The sequence below is a fragment of the Pyricularia pennisetigena genome, chromosome 1 (assembly GCF_004337985.1).
Source record: "Pyricularia pennisetigena strain Br36 chromosome 1, whole genome shotgun sequence".
NCBI lineage: Eukaryota > Fungi > Ascomycota > Sordariomycetes > Magnaporthales > Pyriculariaceae > Pyricularia > Pyricularia pennisetigena.
In genome coordinates, this window is record NC_043740.1 from 3,571,378 (window position 1) to 3,590,262 (window position 18,885).

Sequence of the window (18,885 nt, forward strand, 5' to 3'; positions counted from 1 at the left end):
CCGTCAATGGATGGGACGATTAGGCGCCAATTAGCAACCGAATAGTGCTTCTGGAATGACTTGCAAAGACAAAACAGCATGAAAATATAGAGCATCAAAACCATGATCAGAAAAACTCAAATCAGGGGGTCATGACATGAGGATATTTCGGCGAGGCACGCATTGGGTTGTGTGTGCTTTTTGTGATGACCAGGATGCTTTTCTTTTCAAAACAAACCAACTCACAGAAAAGGAGGAAAACGGAATAAGAAGAAAGGAGGCATGGAAGGCGAGGATAATCATTATCTGCATAAAACATAAATTCACAACCTCAAGTGGCGGCTAAGCTCGTACCACAGATCGTTCGTTGGGTTCGGATAGCAGCAGTGCCGCCGGCGTAAAAAGAATGCCAGTCCTAGCAAGACAGCAGACCACAGGGAACTGCTGCTATGGAATCAAATACTACTAACCAATCAATATTCTCCGGTAGCCACCCCTTGCATTAGACCCGGCATCCGGAGGGCACGTGTTTCTTTTCAGACAACCCAGACAAGTCTAAACTGCACTTGCAGGCTGCAGGCCGAGAGCTAGAAAGAGGACAAAAAAAAAAGCGAAAAAAACCACACGGTACCATAAACTAGTACCTGCAGCGGAAGCAGTACCGGTGGCATGAAGACTCGCGAGACCAGATGGTGGACATCATAAGAGACAAAAAACCAAAGAACCAAGGATCGAATATACAGTAATTAATTGCTATCGACCAAACGAAATGCAGATTTGGCTGGGATTGAATGATCGACGAAAGTCAGCCCATATATCCCTACATATAGTACTGTACGCATTAGGACGGACGCCCTTTCTGCAGCGGGGAGTACCAACAAGAGAACAAGGAAGAAAAAAACTTAATTTGAGCCGATATAGAACAATGGGATTTCTTGCTTGACTTCTCTCTTTTTGTAAGGGTTTCGTGCACAGGCTTGGCTCCGCCTAACTTGGCTTGCTTGGCTTCCGAGAGCCACTGTGGAGCAGACTTGCTTTATCAAATCGTGCTGTACAATAGGGCGACCTGTTGTGCAACTTGACAAAACAGCGAAAAAAAAAGAAAGAGAAAAATAAACTGGATCTAACCATGTACCCTATACACATCGCGTTAATACTCTAATCGTCGTAATTACCCTACCTACAGTCTTCTTCATCCGACATGTTCAATGGAGAGATAGCCAACTTGACAAATTCCAAATCCCGCACCCACAATGGAAGTGGTGGGCGGGTGCAGGGATTTCTTCACATTAGCGAGCCGCTTCTGAAACCTGGGGCGCTGATTGGAATGAGCCCCGCTATAAGACCTTGGCGCTCACAATATCAAAATTGGAAAGTATCCAGACGAGTGGGGAGGGCAAAAATTAATGAGATGAGGGAATCAATGAAAGGAATTCATGGGGAGGCACCCAGGCACAAGCATTCGAACATGTATCTCTGCAAAGAAACCCCGCCAACATAAATGACAGGTCGAACGGTTCAATATACAATTGCAACGTGACTGGGTTTGATGGCACGCTGGTGGACCATACCACAGCGAAAAATAACTACCTGCGGTAGCAATATAGCTTCCTACCAAGGCACGGTACATGCACCTGTGTGTCGTAGGTAGTATTTATAATGTCTACCTACTTTGTAGCCAAGATCAGTGGATCTTACAGTACCAAAGCTGAAGAATGTTTCTCGTTCCATTTTGCATTTCCTACCCAACAAAGAAAGATCGCCTCCTGAACTTGAACTTTGTTGCGTTGCAGCAGTACCATCAGAGAGACGACTGCTATGAGAAAATACAGATACTGACACAATAAAATGACTTGTTTCAAGACTTTGTACCCCATATACCCAGGTAGGTATCAACAAAAATAACCTGACGGTTTTGGACAGTAGCATCGTCAAAAATAAAACTAAAAAGGGTCTCGCCCAGTCTGGATTCGGGCCCCAAGCGAACTTTCACTGTCCCTACCTTATTACTTAGTCGGGGCTAGTACCCGTTAAGGTGGGGATTAACTAGGCGGACCATAGTCTATTAGCTCAGGGGCAGGGATGGCTCGGAGGCGAGCTACCACCATCCAGGACAGCCGAACCACGCTGCTACCGGTACAGTGCTTGCAACTAATTATGGAGGATCCTCCGGAAGTCGTGGCTACCACAGTTCACTGGAGATGCCACAATCCACGAACTAGAAGGCCACATATGGACCTGATTTCCATCTGCAAATATTGATCTACCGTTCCGGTTGTTGTGCTCATTGAACAGGCATTGTCTACCGCTTCCTTGCATGTATTGAAAAGTGAGATTCTCGTCATTTGAAAAAAATCAGCGTACAAAATTAAATTCTTGCAAGCTTTGAGTAGTGGTTTTCGGCCGTAGGGAGACGAGGAACGATTCAGAGTCTAGACCTCGACTACGACACCACGAGGAGAGGGGGAAAAAAGGACAAAAAAAAACTCTATGAGCCTATCTGGTACAATACTACATACAGTAGTGTCAGCCTGCAGCTTCAACGCACGCCCACTCCCAACCCCCCAAAACAGAGTGGCCCCGGCAAAAAAAAAAAAAAAAAAGAAAAAAAAAAGAAAAACCAAGCGGTGCGCTGTACGGACAATTAGTGCTGGTTAGCATATGCGACGTCAATCAGGGTTATTTAGCCATCTCGAAACCTCATCGAGGGCCGTCGCGCGTTAAGCTCTGACCCCCTCGGCCGTCGCCAATTGAATTGGGCCTGCTCCAGGGGCCCTTCCATCCCCGACTCGCATAGCGGACCTTGTCGCAGCTTACGCACCAGAAGGGCTGGCAACGGCCCGTCAGACGACGCTCTCTGCTTTACTCATCCTCCACAACCAGAACTAGACCAGGACAGCCCTACCTTCTTGGCTAACACTTGCTCGTGCAGGCGCTGCCGTCGCGATGCAGCAACAACAAAGCCTCCGTCTACCGCCCCTGCAACTACTGCAAATCAACACCACAAAAGCTGCACGAACATTTCCCTCGACCGAATACGGTGACAGCAAATCCAACCACCCGACGACCCCGACGTCTGACCGGTTAGTTTTTTTCCCCCTCTATCTCTGTTTTTTTTTTTTTTTTTTTTTTTGTTATTTTCTCACATCAGCTCGTAGAGCGTACCTTGGCACCTTGCTTCGAATTTCATGCACACATACACACACGCGCGCGCGCTTGCCCACACCGCACCCAGTACAAGACAAAACCGTTATTAGTTACCTGCATCAAAAGAAAGAAGCCAAAGCCAGGGCCGGCCCCACTCGGCTTTTTATTGCCGTTTTGGGCTGTCTTGCGGTAGTCCCCAGTTCAGTTCAGTCCAATCCAGTCCATCCCTCCCCCTTATGTAGGTACCTGTCCCCAGATACCTAACCTACTAGCACCTGGGCTACCACTTCTAGTGGCTTGTTGATTTTATCTTCGTTTTCACTTTCTCATCCCTCCCATCTAAAAGTCACCCCTTTACCAGGGCACACGACAACCCGCGTGTAATACTGCCAAGCGATTAATCACCTGCCTTTTTTTCGGGAAAGAAAGGGCCTTTTCCCAGATCCCCTCAGAAAAAAAAAGTACAAACCAAAGAGCCCCGGCCGTGCCACCAGTGTACAAACGCTGGGCCTTACGACCACGGACTTAGTTCTTATGTAGTCGGTATTGCTAGCGAAGTCAAAGTGCTGATCGGACGCTGTCCTCCGCAATCCCCAGATCCCATCGGAAGCCCACTACTCCTAGTCCACTCCTTACTGCGACCGCGGCATCCGACGACATTTACAACAACCCGACCGCTTGCGATCCGTCGTCCTTGCACACGAGCAGACCTCACATTATTACCAACAGCCGACCCCATAAGGGCCAGTTGCTTTCAACGGCTACCATTGGGCAAATTCCAGTGTACACCGAACCGCCGAGTCTGACCAGCACCACAACCTCTGACGAACCACATACGTGGGTAAAAATCCGCCCTAGACGAGAGATCCGTCATCCGCCGAACCTTTGGTCATACTGGGTAATCGCTAACCCCTTTTAATCGCCCTCCTAGCACGACATCATTTCTAAGAATTCCACATGATACCAAGAGTGCACCCGACATCGTGAGACCTTCGACGCAGCCGGAAGGGTCTCAGGCCTGGCCAGCGATCACCATGGCTGGACCTCGAGTGGAAGCGGCCAAGGGCGCTCCCCGCAACTCGTCCATAGACTCTGCCATTTCGGCAATCTCGACCAGCTCACATTCCCACAAGAACCTGAAAAGTTCGGTCGACAGCCCGGCGGGGCCTTTGGATATTGGCAACTTGATCAAGGCGGCCGGTAGTGCCGAGGCGGTTATCCAGTATCTCCTGAAGGAAAAAACATCACAAGCCCAGCAAAACTCACAACTATGGAGGCTGGTGGACAAACAAAGGGCCATGATCTTGGGCTTAAACAAGGATTTGGAAAGAGCGCTGAAGGACAAAGAAAAGTATCGGAAGAAGCTTAAAGAGGTTCTGGTCACTCCCGAAGTACCACCGCTGCCAACGACAGCGTCCCTGGAAAGGTCAATGACGGACCCAACGTCCTCGGGCCGTCCTCCTCCCCAGTTGCAGAAGCTCAATGTCCCTCTTTCGCCCGTCTTGGATTCCGACAGCCAGAAGCACTCTCCTATCGAGGTTGCACTAGCACCCTATCCAATAACACCTCCGGCAGATCAACCCAACGGCCCCCCCACCGCTGTTGGGGAAATGCTTGATCCGTCTCACACGATGCCCAAAGCCCACGAGCACGCCCTCGACCAGTACGACCACGAAGCGGAGGAGCGGGAGGCCGAGGACGCCCGCAAGGTAGTCGAAGAACTGGAAGTTCCGATTCATCTGGCAATGCCCCCGACGAGGAGCCCCCCGAGCGAACCACCGCAGATGCCACCTCCTAAACCACCAGTCCCTTCGATGAACTCTAGTGACGGTCTCAGCCAGTTTCCTCTCCCGCCCGCGCCGCCACCACGGAAGCCGCCTCCAGCTCCCATACACATACAAGCCAATACCCAGACGTCGACTGATGACGGCGAGGCTGATACCGGTTCGACCGATTCAGATTTGGATGGCCTGATCGGGGTTGCCAAGGGAGCCGAAGTTGAGAGGAGAGGACGACGCAGAACTCGAGAGGAGGATGAGCATGATAGAGAGATCATTGCTCTGAAGGAGGCTGAGAGGCGCAGCCTGTCAAAGAAGAGTAACAAGAGCACAGCAAGCTCCAAGGGTACGCCCAGGGAAGAATTGCCGGTTCCTAGTCTGCCGGCAAGCCCGCCGGCCATCCCACGCGGCAGTCAGGCTGAAAATCCGTCCATGTTGACCCTTTTGAAAGCCGATGAACGAGATACTGCGCTCCCACTACCACCGCCATTAAAGAGCCCTGGTCTTCCTTCGAGCCCTCGGCCGTTCGCCGTAGGTGCAGCTAACTCTTCATTCAGCTCACCACCGCTTTCCCCACGCCAACTTGGTGCTTTTGCGAGTGCCCCGTTGTCGCCGCGGCCACCACGCCAGCCGATACCGTTACCACTGAACACCCCCCAACAAACACCGCCATCAGAGGAATTGAAATCGCCTAAACCACTGAACATTGTCAAGAAGGCTATGGATGCTCTTACGGCAACGAGCCCCACCAAGCATACGAGCTTGCGTGAAGGCCCGGTAGGAGAAGGCCAAGTTTACACTGGCTTCGTCACGGAGGAATATCCAGATCTGCTTCTTCCTCCTAATGCACTTCTATCGATTGAAGTCAAAGTGGCCTCATCACGAATGAAGCCATCGCGTGCCAGTCTCCTCTCGCTCACTCAGCTTGAGGAGGACCCTGTTTTCACACTGGCAGTTCTGTTGCGGGGTCAGGGTACCGAGCTCTGGCGAGTGGAAAAGGATTCAGTGTCTCTTGCAAAACTAGACCAACGATTGAAGCAGTGCCCTGCCTTCACGGCTAAAACGCCTGATCGATCTCTCTTCAGTGGCCACGCTCCCGCGAAGCTCGACGCCAGGCGCATGGCATTGGATCTGTATCTTGATGAGTTGCTGAACACACCTTTGGACACGGAAACAGCCATCGAGCTTTGCAAATACCTTTCGACGAACACCCTCCCGGCCAACGCAGACGAGACTGGCATTGCAATACCGCGACCCGATAGCCAGCCCCAAAAGGCGGGACCTGGCGGCCGTCCCTTCAGGACTGGCTACCTCACGAAACGCGGCAAGAACTTTGGCGGTTGGAAAGCTAGATTCTTTGTGCTCGAGGGTCCTCAACTACGTTACTACGAAACGCCGGGTGGTGCTCACCTTGGCACCATTAAGTTACAGAAAGCCCAGATCGGCAAGCAGTCGGCACCTCAAACGAACGACACGTCCTCTCCGTCGTCGGCCGCAGGCGGGAGCGAAGAGATGGACAACCAATACCGTCACGCTTTCCTCATCCTCGAGCCCAAGAAGAAGGACCCGACATCAATGACCAAGCATGTACTTTGCGCCGAGAGTGACACGGAACGCGACCAGTGGGTGGATGCACTCCTGCGCTGGATCGACTACCGAGAGCCCGAGGAGGAAGAGGCCAAGAAGAAGGAGGTATTGAAGAAGGAGCCAAAACAGGGCCAATCAGGGGATGGACGTATTGGACGTTCGAACTCGAAGCAGAAGAAGTCCGGTCGGCCTCAAAAGCCGCAAGATGCCGAGTCCCTGATTGCTGTCAACTATGAGGCCACTCAGCAAGGCGAGATGCCTCACTCGGCACCAAACCGCAAGGGTAATTCGGGGCCCAATTATGACCAGCCCTGTCCAACCCCCATGGGCATGAGCTCTCAGCAAAGCTTTGCCATATCGGGTCCTCAGAACCCACAACCTATCTCGGATTCGGCCTCTTGGGGTAGCAGGACTGGAGGCAGTGGCCTGGTACCACCCGATGAAAAGAAGATTAGGAAGCGCAGCTTTTTCGGCTTCGCTACCAAGCAACCCCGCGGCTCGAGCGATGGCACCGACTCACTTTTTGGAGGAGAGTCTAGCAGCGGACCAAGTGCAGCCTCCGGGGGCCACCCTACAGGTCCCTTCCGGCAGGCTTTCGGTGCTCCTCTGTCCGATGCTGTGAAGTATAACGCGCCATTCGATGTCAAGGTTCCTCTCCCTGCGGTTGTCTACCGCTGCATCCAGTATCTCGAGGCAAACAATGCCCTGAACGAGGAAGGCATTTTCAGGCTCAGTGGCTCGAATGTGGTCATCAAGCAGCTCCGTGAGCGGTTCAACGCGGAGAGCGACGTAAACCTCGTGGCCGACGAGGCTTACCACGATATTCATGCCGTGGCATCCCTTCTAAAGCTGTACCTCAGGGAGCTTCCGACGACGATCCTAACGAGGGATCTCCACATGCACTTCGTCTCGGTGACGGAGATGCCCAATTCGGCTGCCAAGGTTGCTGCGCTGAACGAGTTGGTTGGCAGGCTGCCTACTGCAAATGCCACTCTGCTCAAGTACCTGATTGCCTTCTTGATCAGGATCATCAACAAGTCAAACATCAACAAGATGACTGTCCGTAACGTTGGTATCGTCTTTTCCCCGACCCTGAACATTCCCGCTCCTGTGTTCGCCATGTTCCTCCAGAACTACGAGGGTATCTTTGGTATCGATGCAGAGCAGTACGAGCTGCCTTCGCAGCGAGACTGGCACGGAGAGCAGTCAAGGTATCATGACGAGGACGTCCGTAGCGTCGACATGAACGCGATGCCTATGCAACGACCGTCAGCCCCCAGGCGCCCGTCGATGGCCTCAATCGAACAGGTGCGCCCAATGACTTCGGGACAGGGCGGTTCACCTCACCGCCAGCGCTTGGCGGAGCAGGAGCGGCAGCGGAGCTCGCCGGAACCCAGGATAGGACTGGGTCAGCTGACCAATAGTCAGATGAGGCCGACCCCGGCGCCTCAGCAGCAACAGCAGCCGCCGCAACCAGCCTACGATCCGCAGTATTTGTCGCAACAAGGCTATCAAGGCATCCCCACTGCAATGTCCAACCGGCCTGCTTACGAGGGCGGCTTTGCAATGCCGCAGAGCTTTGACATGTCGCAACTGCACACGCCAATGGGGCCCCGGATGGTTAACCCTGGATACGACAGGCCATTGTATGAAGGTGGCTCTGCTGCTAGCAACAGTGGATATGACGCCTATAACCCTGGCAGTTCGAGGTCTAACCGCCGTGAAAGCGTCCTGATGGGCGGCGCCATGATGGGGGGCCTGAACAACCAAGGCTCGAGGAGCCGGTTAAACCAAGAGACTCACTACTAGATGGGGAGCGCATCCAGAGTGCTGTTTTTAGTTTTTCTCTCTCAAGTATAGAAAATTTCTCCAGAAGACAACGTTTGCGTGCCAAGATCTTCCTGAATACCCGGATAAACAAGTCTCGCTCATAATTTTTTTTTCATGTTTATTTTCACATATTTCCTGGGGCGGAAAAGACTACAGTTGGGAGCAGAGTCTTAACGGTTCTTTTTATTCATATTTCCCTATTGCTTCAGAGATACCACTTCTGCTGGCTTTCTGATTTATCTTGTTTAGAACATGATGGGTTATTTTCGACCCCTCTTAGCTGTTGCTTTTGGCTCTATCATATTCCCAGGGTTGGCTCTTTCATTTGGAATGAAACTTGCTTTTCAGAGGTATCAAACTGCTTTTTCTTTTCTTTTCTTTTCTTTTCTCTTCTTTTTCTTTTCTTTTCTTTTTTATTTTGCATATATTTTGTGTTTTCTTGGCGGCTTTTGTTTTTTGCACTAAATTCTATGTACACTACACTTAGGTCGATTGTTTAGAGCGCGATTGTCATGTAAACGAGAAGAAAGTAAACCCACGCATGACGATAATATTGGACTTGGCTAATAAATGTCATGAGTTCACTCCAGGCGAGGGCTCGAATACTTTTTTTTTTTTTTTTTCGTTTCTTTTCTTGGATACATCTTGCCTGGTCTACTTGTGATGATGGTTGTTCTCTTAATGACCCAAGTATGTCTCTCATATTTTCACACAGGCTGCAGTGATGCACTGATCCTGGAGTCTTGGTGAGATCGGGCAAGATCGGGGGCCTGGGATAAGATGGACCAAAAAGAAAGAACAGAGACATGACCTTACACGTCCACAAATGGTACATTTCAGCCCAGCGCTTGGTCCATCTGCTGTCCGAGACATTGAGTCTCCCCGCGGACATCCAGCCTTTTTCTGCCAAGACACGTACCTACTGGAGGGAAAAGAAAATCAGCATAAGACAGTCAGGAGTCCGTGCCTGGCCGATCTCGGTCTGTTCTGGGAGGGGGAAAAACCACCGCTGTACTGCATATACGTACGACGGACTTGCGAACGCTCGTTTACAATGCCGTGCAACATTACCTGCTGCTTCGACCCGCAGACTCACTGTCCTCTTTTGCGAGACAAACTGTCTTTCGTTCTTCTCTTTCTATATACTTATTTTTTACTCGGCCTTTGGCTTTTGCTGCTAGCTGTGACCTGCGATAATTCGCCAGCAAGTGTCGGTCTGCTGGCTCTTTGACAGTTCGGCGAGGCGGTCAAGGCTACATGCTGTCGTCGTCAGCCCATTTAATACTTTCGCTCTATTTTTCTTTTTGCTTTCTCACCCATTATAGTTTTTTTTTTTTTTTTATTGTTCACTTGAGCATTTATTTTTTCTTAGTTTTTCATCCCGACTCTGCAGGGTCCTGTTCCTTATCATCCGAGGACCGCTCACTCACTCATCTGTCTTTTTTTTTCTCATTCAGGCTTGAACTTTTTTGCTCCGCCACCACTGGATCCTTAGGAGTCTGCATCTTGGAGACGCGTGGCGGCAGTTTTAGGGGCGGCTCTGGCCTTTGCTTGGGATGATGGTGACGATGGTGACCCGTAAAGGAAGGGATGGGCTTGGACGGTAAAAACAAACCTCCCCAGGACAAAGAACTTTGCGCCGATTTTTTTTTTTTTTTTTGTTGTCTTCTCTGGGTTGGGAAAGTCCACCGCACTTCGCCTGCTTGTCTCGTCTTCTTGGATATTGACAAAAGAGGAAGCCCAAAAGCTCTAATCGTCCCCCATGAGCAGCGTCTCGACGTAACGTTGTTGGATTGATGCTACACAAAAGGCAAACTGTAGCCCTCATACGTAAGCAATGACGCTCACCGCAGCAGCACTTTTACACAACAGTTGCGATGACGCGAGTCTCAGGTCGAGGAGTCCGTCGCCGGCATCTGTTGCGACGGCCGCCACCACGAGCAGCGGTCGCGAGGGAGGAAGCATGCCGCCGTCTTCGAGTAACATTCCGCAGCAACAACAGCACCAAGTATCATACGCCCTTCAAGCATCCTGCCCCAAAAGCAATGGCGAAGCGGCGGGGTTTGGGTCCTCGGCAGGTGTCGACACGGACCACGAGGCCGAGGCAAAGAAGCCGCGGGCCTGCGACAGGTGTAGAGGCCTCAAGGTCCGCTGCATCATGGAAGGCGACGGCGACGAGGCTGGCGGCGGCAATTGCCAGCGATGCATCAAGGCCGGGCGAAGGTGCGTAGTGACGCAGCCGACCAAGAAGCGGCAGAAGAAGACGGACAGTCGTGTGGCAGAGCTGGAGAAGAGGATCGACGCGCTCACGGCGTCGCTACATGATAGCAGGCGCGGAAGCGGCGCCGGTGAAGGGGATGGTGGTGTGGAGGATGCTAGCTCGCCGGAGAAGGGTGACGACCAAGATGAACTTCTGGCCGCGACTGCCAGTGCCACAAGTGCAGCACCAGCGTCAACGTCAACGTCAACGTCAACGCCAACGCCAACTTTGAGCCGGCAGCGCCGGCCAATATTGACGGGCGGGATACCCAACCTCAACACCGACAGTTCCTCTCACATGAATGCCTGCGGCATTGTGTTTGAGCGTGCAGCTGGGCCAGGGGTCGGCCAATCTGGTGCTGGCGGCCAGAAGCGGAAGTTTGGGGACGAAGATGGAACTGGGTCACTGCCGCTTCAGCCGCCACGGCAAACCATGGGCCCGGGATATGAAGACGTCGTCACGAGGGCCATCGTCACAGAAACTATGGCAGCACGGCTGTTTGCACGCTACAGGGACCACATGTGCCCACATCTCCCTGGCGTCGTCTTCCCCCCGGACATGACGTGGAATCGGATCAGGGCCGAGAAGCCCCTGCTCTTCCTGGCCGTGATGGCAGCCAGCTCTTCGGAGACGCCATCGCTGCAGCGGATACTGGTGCGGGAGATGATGCAGATATTCGCCGAGAAGATAGTCATCATCGGCGAGAAGAGCATTGAGCTGGTGCAGGCGCTTCACATTGCTGTCTTTTGGTACTGGCCGCCCGAGCACTTCGAGGAGCTCAAATTTTACCAGCTGGTCCACATGGCCGCCGTCTTGGCCATCGACTTGGGCCTTGGGAGGAGGAGGCCGACGGTTCGGGGAAGACACATCCCTTGGTCACTGCGTGAAAGTAGCGGTGCGGGACCGCCGCCTCCAGGAGTAGTAGGCGGCAGCGGCAGCAATGACGATGCTTCTCCAACAAAGAGGAACAGCGCCAAGAGACATCCGCCTCCAGATCCTTGCAGCTTGGAATCTCGCCGTACGTGGCTCACCTGCTATTACCTGGCCTCCAACACCTCGATGACATTGCATAGGCCCAACCTGGTGCGCTGGACGCCCTTCATGGCAGAGTGTCTCGAGGTGCTACAGACGTCGCCTGATGCAGCACCAACAGACGCATATTTTTGCCATCTTGTCTGGACCCACAAACTATCCGAAGAGATCGGGGTAGAGTTCGCCATGGACGACCCAGGCGCCGTCGTGGACATTACAGAGAGACGCACACAGCATGCCATCAAGAGCTTCGAGCGACAACACCAGAAGTATCGGGATGCCGTTCCAAAGGACCTGATGAGACCTTCTCTCAAGCTGGGATTTCACGTTGTGAGCCTCTACATGCACGAGATTGCGCTTCGTATCGAGGAAGACGCAGGCGGGGGATGCGTCGGCGAAGATGCGGCGCTGACTCCTGCGCACGTCAGCTCGCTGTCGGCGTGTCTAGCCGCCGTCCACGGCATCTTTGATACCTTCTCGTCCATGACGCCCGAGGACGTGCGCTGCCTACCCGTCTTCAACTTTGTTCGTGTTGCGTATGCAACGGTGCTGCTCATCAAGATCTACTTTGCCGCCTCGGCTCCCGGTTCCGAGCTCGGCCAGGTCATTGATAAGGATGAGATACGTGTCGAAGAGCACCTCGGCCGGCTCCTAGACAAGTTTCGCTTGGCGGCGGCGGGAAACAGATCAAGGCCGGCCGCCAAGTTTCATATCGTGGTTGCGATGTTGAGGTCCTGGTTCCAGAGACAGGCGAGCGATAGTGGCGCCAGTGATGCGCAGAAAGAAGCTCCCACGTCCACGCAGAGGCGGCAAGAACAACAGGGTGTAGCAGCTGGGTGCGGGAGCAGCAAGCGGCCGTCACAATCAAGCTACAGCGCCGACTTTCCTTTGCAAACACCCTCCGAAATGAGCAAATTCGATGAGGTCGACACTGATGCAGGCGTTGCGGCCGGCCAGCCAGGAATACCCATGGCAGGACGAGAACCAACAACAGCATCAGGAGTCCCCTGGTACGTCTCCCAAAACGCAACCCCACAATCGATAATCTACGAGGCCTCCGGTTCCGACGATCCAGTTCCGTCTTTGACCCATACATCTCCGTCGGAGCCATCTCCGGTGTCCGTTCATATACGGCAGCGACAATACCCACAAATCCCGACCCCTTCCTTCCCCCAGCACCAGTGGATGGACATGGAGTTTGAGCCCGCCACCTTTGGCGACGGCGTGGTCCAGGCCATGGACCCCAGCTACAGCGGCGGCAGCGGTAATCGGGGCGGCTTCGTCCTGCCCGGCATGATGGCGGCCACTGCCTCACAAAACGGCGGTGATATGATGTTCTCAATGCCGCCTCTGGCCGGGACGGGGGCCACGGGGGAGTCGCCCTTTGCCGCGCCCGAGTCCTGGTATGGCGGCATCTTGGACTCGGCCGGCATGGGGAATATGTATTACCTGTAGATACCCTGGGAGGTATGTATAGCGTTGCATAGTCTCGGGAACGCATGTCAACAACGTTTCAATCCGTATGATGCACGCAAGCCACTCCAGATTGCTATCGCTATTTGTTGTAGGCTATATTTACCAAAGTCACTGGCATTAGTCATTGACGGGGAGCTTTCGGCTTTTGGCTGTGTTTTTTTAGTGCGACACTATTGCTCTCTTGTAGTCAACCCCTGAATGTTTATAAACCGTCTACGAATAACATTTCAGCACATACGACCATACCCACTGGAATATACGGGATCCCGTCCGCTCTCCCCTAGTCAAACCAGTGAGGGCCGAACTAGTACTCAGGTGGGTGACCACTGGGGAATCCTCGGTGTTGTATGTTTTTGCATTTCTCTTTTTTTGTGTGTTCCTCATACATAATGGATGGATGCGCTCATCTTTTTTTCCTTTTCTTTTGTGCTGCTCTGCTGGTTGCCCCAAATGTCTAAGACGGAGGGGGCATTACCCTGACGACGGGGGATTGCGACTCATTTTTTTCCCTACGATTACAATCCCAAACAACATTGGCTTGGCGCATGGTGGGTATACAGTAGTACTGAGTAAACATTAGACGTTTTGATGCTTTTATGTTTTTTTTTTTTTTTCTTGTCTTTCGTCTGATCACATCCCACGAGAACCCGAAAAAAAAAAAGAAAAAAAATCATTCTGCCAAGTATTATGCCTATTGACCTAGTCAGGATAGCAGAGTCATATCTGGATAGGGAAATTTTGTCGGCGTGAGGGGGGGTGAGAAAGCACTACGCCGTCGAGTACTGACCGCTAACTAGGTTTTCCCTTTTTGCGCACTCTCAGATCCCTTTTGGATGTTTATGGTTTGATCGTCCACTGTTTCGCTGTTTCCATATTCTGCTCTGCTGCAGCAGTGCATGCTATTATAAACATTGTAGCATACAGCAGGGAACTAGTCGCGCCGGAGAGATCGAGGACTATCAGCTGGGAGAAAGAAAAAAAAAAAAAAAAAAAAAGAACTTTGAAATATCAAGATGGGTCAAATGATCCCCCTCAAATCCGATCCTGGCATCTCTAGCTTTGGCGGGGGGGAAAAGTAACTTCGAGGTTTTCAGACAATTAACCATTCCAGATTAATTATCCGATTATCCAGTTGACAGCCCATTGAATCCTAGAGCCTCCACCTTGGTGCATTCATTATCGTTCTGAAACCAGCAGCAGCAAGTAAGTGTGCGGAGAACGACGAGGGTACTCCCAGGAAACCCTTTGAACTTTGCTCATCTCACAAAAAAGTACAGGCAGCGCTCGCTGCTCGGCCGGCCCCAGCCCAAGTCGTAATAAAAAAAAAAAGAAAAGAAAAGACGAATAACTTGTCCCTGAAGAAAATGACCCGCCAAGGCAAATGCAAGTATAGGTGCGTTCAAGAACCCTGGCACAAGTCTGCATACAGTAGTACTACATCTCGAGCCAAGTAAATTGTTGTGGGTAACTTGGGTGTTTCTGGTCATGTCTTAATTCATTTCCTCTTTTTTCTTTTTAGCTCATTTCATCCGTAACCCCAATTGGTCCGTCTCATCCCAGAGATGGTCGACATCTCTTTCCTAACGTGTTTCTACCAATCATGTTCGTAACCGCAGTTAACTTCCAATACCCCATGTGGCTCTCTTGCGATTGCCAGGAAGAACATGCGTCCCATACTATCAAAAGTGGCTAAAATCCGGCATTCCGGACCAGTGAATTCAGGTACAAGGAACAGCTCAATAGCTCGAGCAATCCATACAATCCGTACAGGCCACCCGCACTTGTGGCTGTGGGTAATTCGTCATATTTGTTGAGGGATTTGTGCACGGGGTTGGCCGTGTCAGGGGGAAGGAAAAAAAAAAAAAAAAGCAAACCCTGACACGAAGCCATTTGGACCTCGTAGATGGCGCGAGGCGTATTCCGTATGTCGTTCAAGGTAGGCTAATGTCTCGGCGGGCACTTAAACTCGGCTCGGGGGGCATCTGAACGAGAAGGCGCTTCTCTTCTTGATGTTGTGGTTGGTTGTGACCATCCTGGCTCGATCGTGGCTCAAGCCAGGATGGGATCACGTGGAACACTCAGTCCATGTAGAAATCCCCTTTGAGAATGCGCTCCTGGAACGCATCTGGCTTCCGAGGTTCCGATCTAGCCTGTGGCGTCTGCGCGGGAGGCGCCGGCATCTCGGAGATGGACTTGGCACGGTCATGCTGGGCACCTACACCGCCAGGGCGTGGCGGGGAGGTTCCCACGCTAGAACCGAACGAGAACTGCGGCCGCGAGCCGGCAACTGTGCTTTCAGCGCGGGACCTAAACTGCTCAGACCAGTTGAAGCCTTGGTCTATAGGGCGAGCAGAAGCAGATAAAGCGTCAATAGCGGTTTTGGGAAATGTGGTTTGGCCCTGTTGTGTGGGGTTGTGGGACTTGGGGACAGGTTGATCAGGTACATTGTCGCCTGAAGCAGCAGTCGACGACAATAAGCCGCCAACACTGCTTCGGCGAGGGTGATCAACACTGGCTGGAGGGGTTGTGGTGACCATACCATTGGTGCCGGGGCTGGTGCCCCTGCCAGTTCGCATGCTACGCATCGCCTGCGTACCAAAACTCATCCGTCGTGTAAAGGGAGTAGCAGGGGCCGTCCGAGAGTTAGGGGCGCCAACCTCGTCTTCATCAATGGCACTCTCGTCAATAGACTCGGAGCCATTGGTGGACAAGCTCCCGCGACGAAGCCCAAACGGTGTTGCCATGGTTGTAGGGGAAGTGCCGGAAAGACCGATTGTGGAGACCGACAGCCTTCGACGCGGGTCATTCATGGCTGTGGCGATGGGCCCAGGCAGTGCAGGCGTCCCGGCAGATATGGAGTTGCTGCGTTGAAAAAGGCTGGTGAAGGCAGTTGAGGAAACAGAGGCACGACGGTTGCGAGACATGTCGTTTGGGCCGTTGGCGTCGTTGTTGGTGTTGGGCGTGTTGTTGTTGGGGTTGCTGTTCTGATCATCCGAAGACATGATGACTGACTGCAATGGCGGCAGTGGACTGTGTTGATGGTGATAAGATCTTTATAGAAGTGCTTGTCAATGTGGATGGTGAGAAATCCAGAGCAAGATCTGATGATTCCGGCACTTAATCTCGAGATCGTTCGGTTTGATGGCGCGGAAGCGGGAACTGGAGCTTCAAGTGGAGAAGGCTTGCCGCTGTGGGTATGTTGGAGAAAGGAAGGTGGTTCGAGAATGGCGTGTGGTGGGCCGCGAAATGGCTCGAGGTCGAAACTTGAAGTGGTTTTGTTTGGCTGATTGACAAAGGAGAGATGGGATGCCCCGAGTTCTTGCAAGTGTGGTATCGTATCAAGCCCGAGTAGGACAGAGGTGGGCAGATGGGCGGCAGATTGGGGTTTTAAGTCCGTTGAACGGCGTGGGCTATACTAACACAGCTCCGCAATGTGCGGATCTGCAACAACGGGCAGGTCGGGCGGTGGTAGTAGCGATAGTGGGCGTGCACGTTGTTTTCCGTGGGTGGTGCAGATTGATTGATTGACTGATTGACTTGGGTTAACGGTCTCAATGCCTGCTTGCCTGCGTAGGGGGACTTGTCCGGGGTCGGCTTTGGTTTGCCTTTGCCGATCAAAGGGAGGCGACGAACAGCAGCCAGTCTCGGAGTTTTGACTTTTGGGGGGTTCTTTGTTTCTGGTTGGCGGGCAAGGTGCCAGACCTAAGCCAATTTAGGTACTTAGGTACCCAAGGCACTTGTGGCAGGGAAAAGGTGACAACAGCATGTAGGGGTAGTCCAGAATCCTTTCTTTTTGGACCAGGACCCTTTTCATGCAGCTTCGGGCGCCAAACAAACAAGGAATAAATCAAACCCCGCCAAGAAAGACGTTGAAAAAAAAAAAAAAAAAAAAAAAAAAAANNAAAAAAAAGGGAACAAAATTGTCTAAGCTGACAGGCACCACACCAACGTCGTGAGGTCCGCCGACTCGCTGTGCTGTTTGTGAGTGGAGTAGACTGTATGTACACAAAGTACGCTGGTGGTTGCTGTTGAAATTGCGTGACGTCGTGTAGCAGAATGGTCGTGTCTGTTCAGCGGCTTCCGTCTAGAGTAGGACGCTTGTCGATTGGCACCCGGAGGATCAGCAACGTGGGTGGCAATTTTTGTAGCACTCGGCCGCTACTTTTTGTGAGGAATTGCGTGTGACGAATGATTGTTGGGAACGGACGCTCGGGTCCCGTCAAAATACTGGAACGATGACGTTAGGACTAAATTTTGATGCTGTTCCTTATCAACGAAGAAATTCTTAGGGATGGCAGTGTTTGTTTCAGTCAATATCCGTGCTGTATGAATGAATAAATGAATGACAGTTGGCATTCTCCAGAAAAGACCTAACGACTCTCTGTCTGTATCCAGGTTGCACTACAAAAGGCTACCTGCAAGCACCTCAGTCAGACATTCTGGGGAAGTGCAACCAATTCATCCAATTGGAACACCAACGACCAGGAAATGTGGGCCTTGGGAAACATGCGAGCATACCAATGGCGGGGTCCCCTGCCAGCATCTAAAAGATCCTAATCCTTGTCACATGGGGTATCTGTGCGTCTAGTCAAATAATACTACTCTACCAGCAAGCCAGGTACCTACCTGGTCCATTCACGACAAGATGATCGAGAAGTTGAATTCGCAACTGTGGTGTCGCTGGTCTAGAGTCTAGTATAATCGTATCGTGACTTCTACTACAATACACGTTCCCAGCAAATACACTAGTCTAGTTATAGACTAAGATGGAGACACTGCAGAAGCTGCCTAGCGTAGCCGATGTGGGTACCGGAGAGGTGGGCGGGCTTGCAAAAGCTTCCCCCTTGCCTCTTAGACCTACTCAGTTCTCCGATTGTAGTGTAGGTTAGGTACACAAAGTGCGTTAAATCCCTGCTCGCTCAGCCGCTGATGTCAGTATCAGGACGAGGTTCCTTCCCCGCAAAGTCCAATGTGCTTGTTAATTAAAATATCTTGAGTGTTCTGGCCAGTTTGTGCTTGACAATATGTAGCTACGTGTCCACTTTTTGGGAGGGGACTCACTCTTTGCGGGGTAAAAAAAAAAACCCCCCCAACCAACCAACAAAACAACTTGAAAAAAGATGCAAGAATGAACAAGGGAGGAAAGAGTTTGGGCGATGAAGTGCAGCAAAACTAGGCACAAGCGTAACGGCAGACCAGCTTCCCCAGGAAAGATCTAAAGCTTCTTATCTGCAAATGCAAAATAGTCCACTATTACACCATAGGTGGAGCTTGTGGAAACGCAAACAAGCCAGGGAGCCACAGTTTGCCAAGAGAGAGGTTGCAGATCTTCATCTGTGCCTTGATGTTTGTGCCTGGAGACTGCCGCGCAGACGACGACCTTGTTGCTTTTTTGCGCCAGTCTGGGTTTCCTTCCGTCGACTTCCGGTTGGAGGCGTGATCTATGTGGTTAGCTCGCTTGCAGGGCAGTAGCCTTTTTTTTTTTTCTCTCTCTTAAACCCAACCCAGAATCCGATGGCTGATGGCTTCAGACAGACAAAGATAAATACCAAAGCAACCAAGCCACACGCAAGCACTCAACAAAAAGCGGTGTCGTAGCTGCCTCCTAGCGCCGATGGCCAAAACCAGAGAGTTGGCCCTACTTGAACTAGCATCTTATCTCACATCTACCATGGATCCTTTGTGGAATAGTGCGCTTCCTAGCTTGCCGTATAAAAAAAAATGAATCAGATAACTACCAATTTATTCAAGCTTCGATGTGGCCACCGTCGACAATGGCCGGATCCGCTACTTACT

General features: G+C 51.8%; 5 protein-coding genes across 5 annotated transcripts; 3 read left to right on the plus strand and 2 right to left on the minus strand.

Moving 5' to 3' along the window:
• Positions 1-1,306: 1,306 nt before the first annotated feature.
• Positions 1,307-1,801, plus strand: PpBr36_07612 (uncharacterized protein; the record flags this gene model as incomplete). The annotated part of the gene is made up of 2 exons (XM_029894747.1): positions 1,307-1,404; positions 1,663-1,801. 2 exons carry the CDS (start codon positions 1,307-1,309, stop codon positions 1,799-1,801), a joined length of 237 nt encoding a protein of 78 aa, XP_029748514.1.
• Positions 1,802-2,913: 1,112 nt separating this feature from the next.
• Positions 2,914-8,300, plus strand: PpBr36_07613 (uncharacterized protein; the record flags this gene model as incomplete). Its single annotated transcript, XM_029894748.1, has 3 exons — positions 2,914-3,062; positions 3,724-3,963; positions 4,058-8,300. Coding segments are annotated over 3 exons (4,632 nt in total), but the record flags the coding sequence as incomplete, so codon positions are not given.
• A 1,858-nt stretch (positions 8,301-10,158) lies between these two features.
• PpBr36_07614 (uncharacterized protein) lies at positions 10,159-13,068 on the plus strand (the record flags this gene model as incomplete). Its single annotated transcript, XM_029894749.1, has 1 exon — positions 10,159-13,068. One exon carries the CDS (start codon positions 10,159-10,161, stop codon positions 13,066-13,068), a length of 2,910 nt encoding a protein of 969 aa, XP_029748512.1.
• Positions 13,069-15,167: 2,099 nt separating this feature from the next.
• On the minus strand, positions 15,168-16,091 carry PpBr36_07615 (uncharacterized protein; the record flags this gene model as incomplete). The annotated part of the gene is made up of 1 exon (XM_029894750.1): positions 15,168-16,091. The coding sequence occupies one exon, from the start codon at positions 16,089-16,091 to the stop codon at positions 15,168-15,170; it is 924 nt and encodes a 307-aa protein (XP_029748513.1).
• Positions 16,092-18,342: 2,251 nt separating this feature from the next.
• On the minus strand, positions 18,343-18,726 carry PpBr36_07616 (uncharacterized protein; the record flags this gene model as incomplete). Its single annotated transcript, XM_029894751.1, has 2 exons — positions 18,343-18,530; positions 18,648-18,726. Coding segments are annotated over 2 exons (267 nt in total), but the record flags the coding sequence as incomplete, so codon positions are not given.
• Between the last annotated feature and the right edge of the window lie 159 nt (positions 18,727-18,885).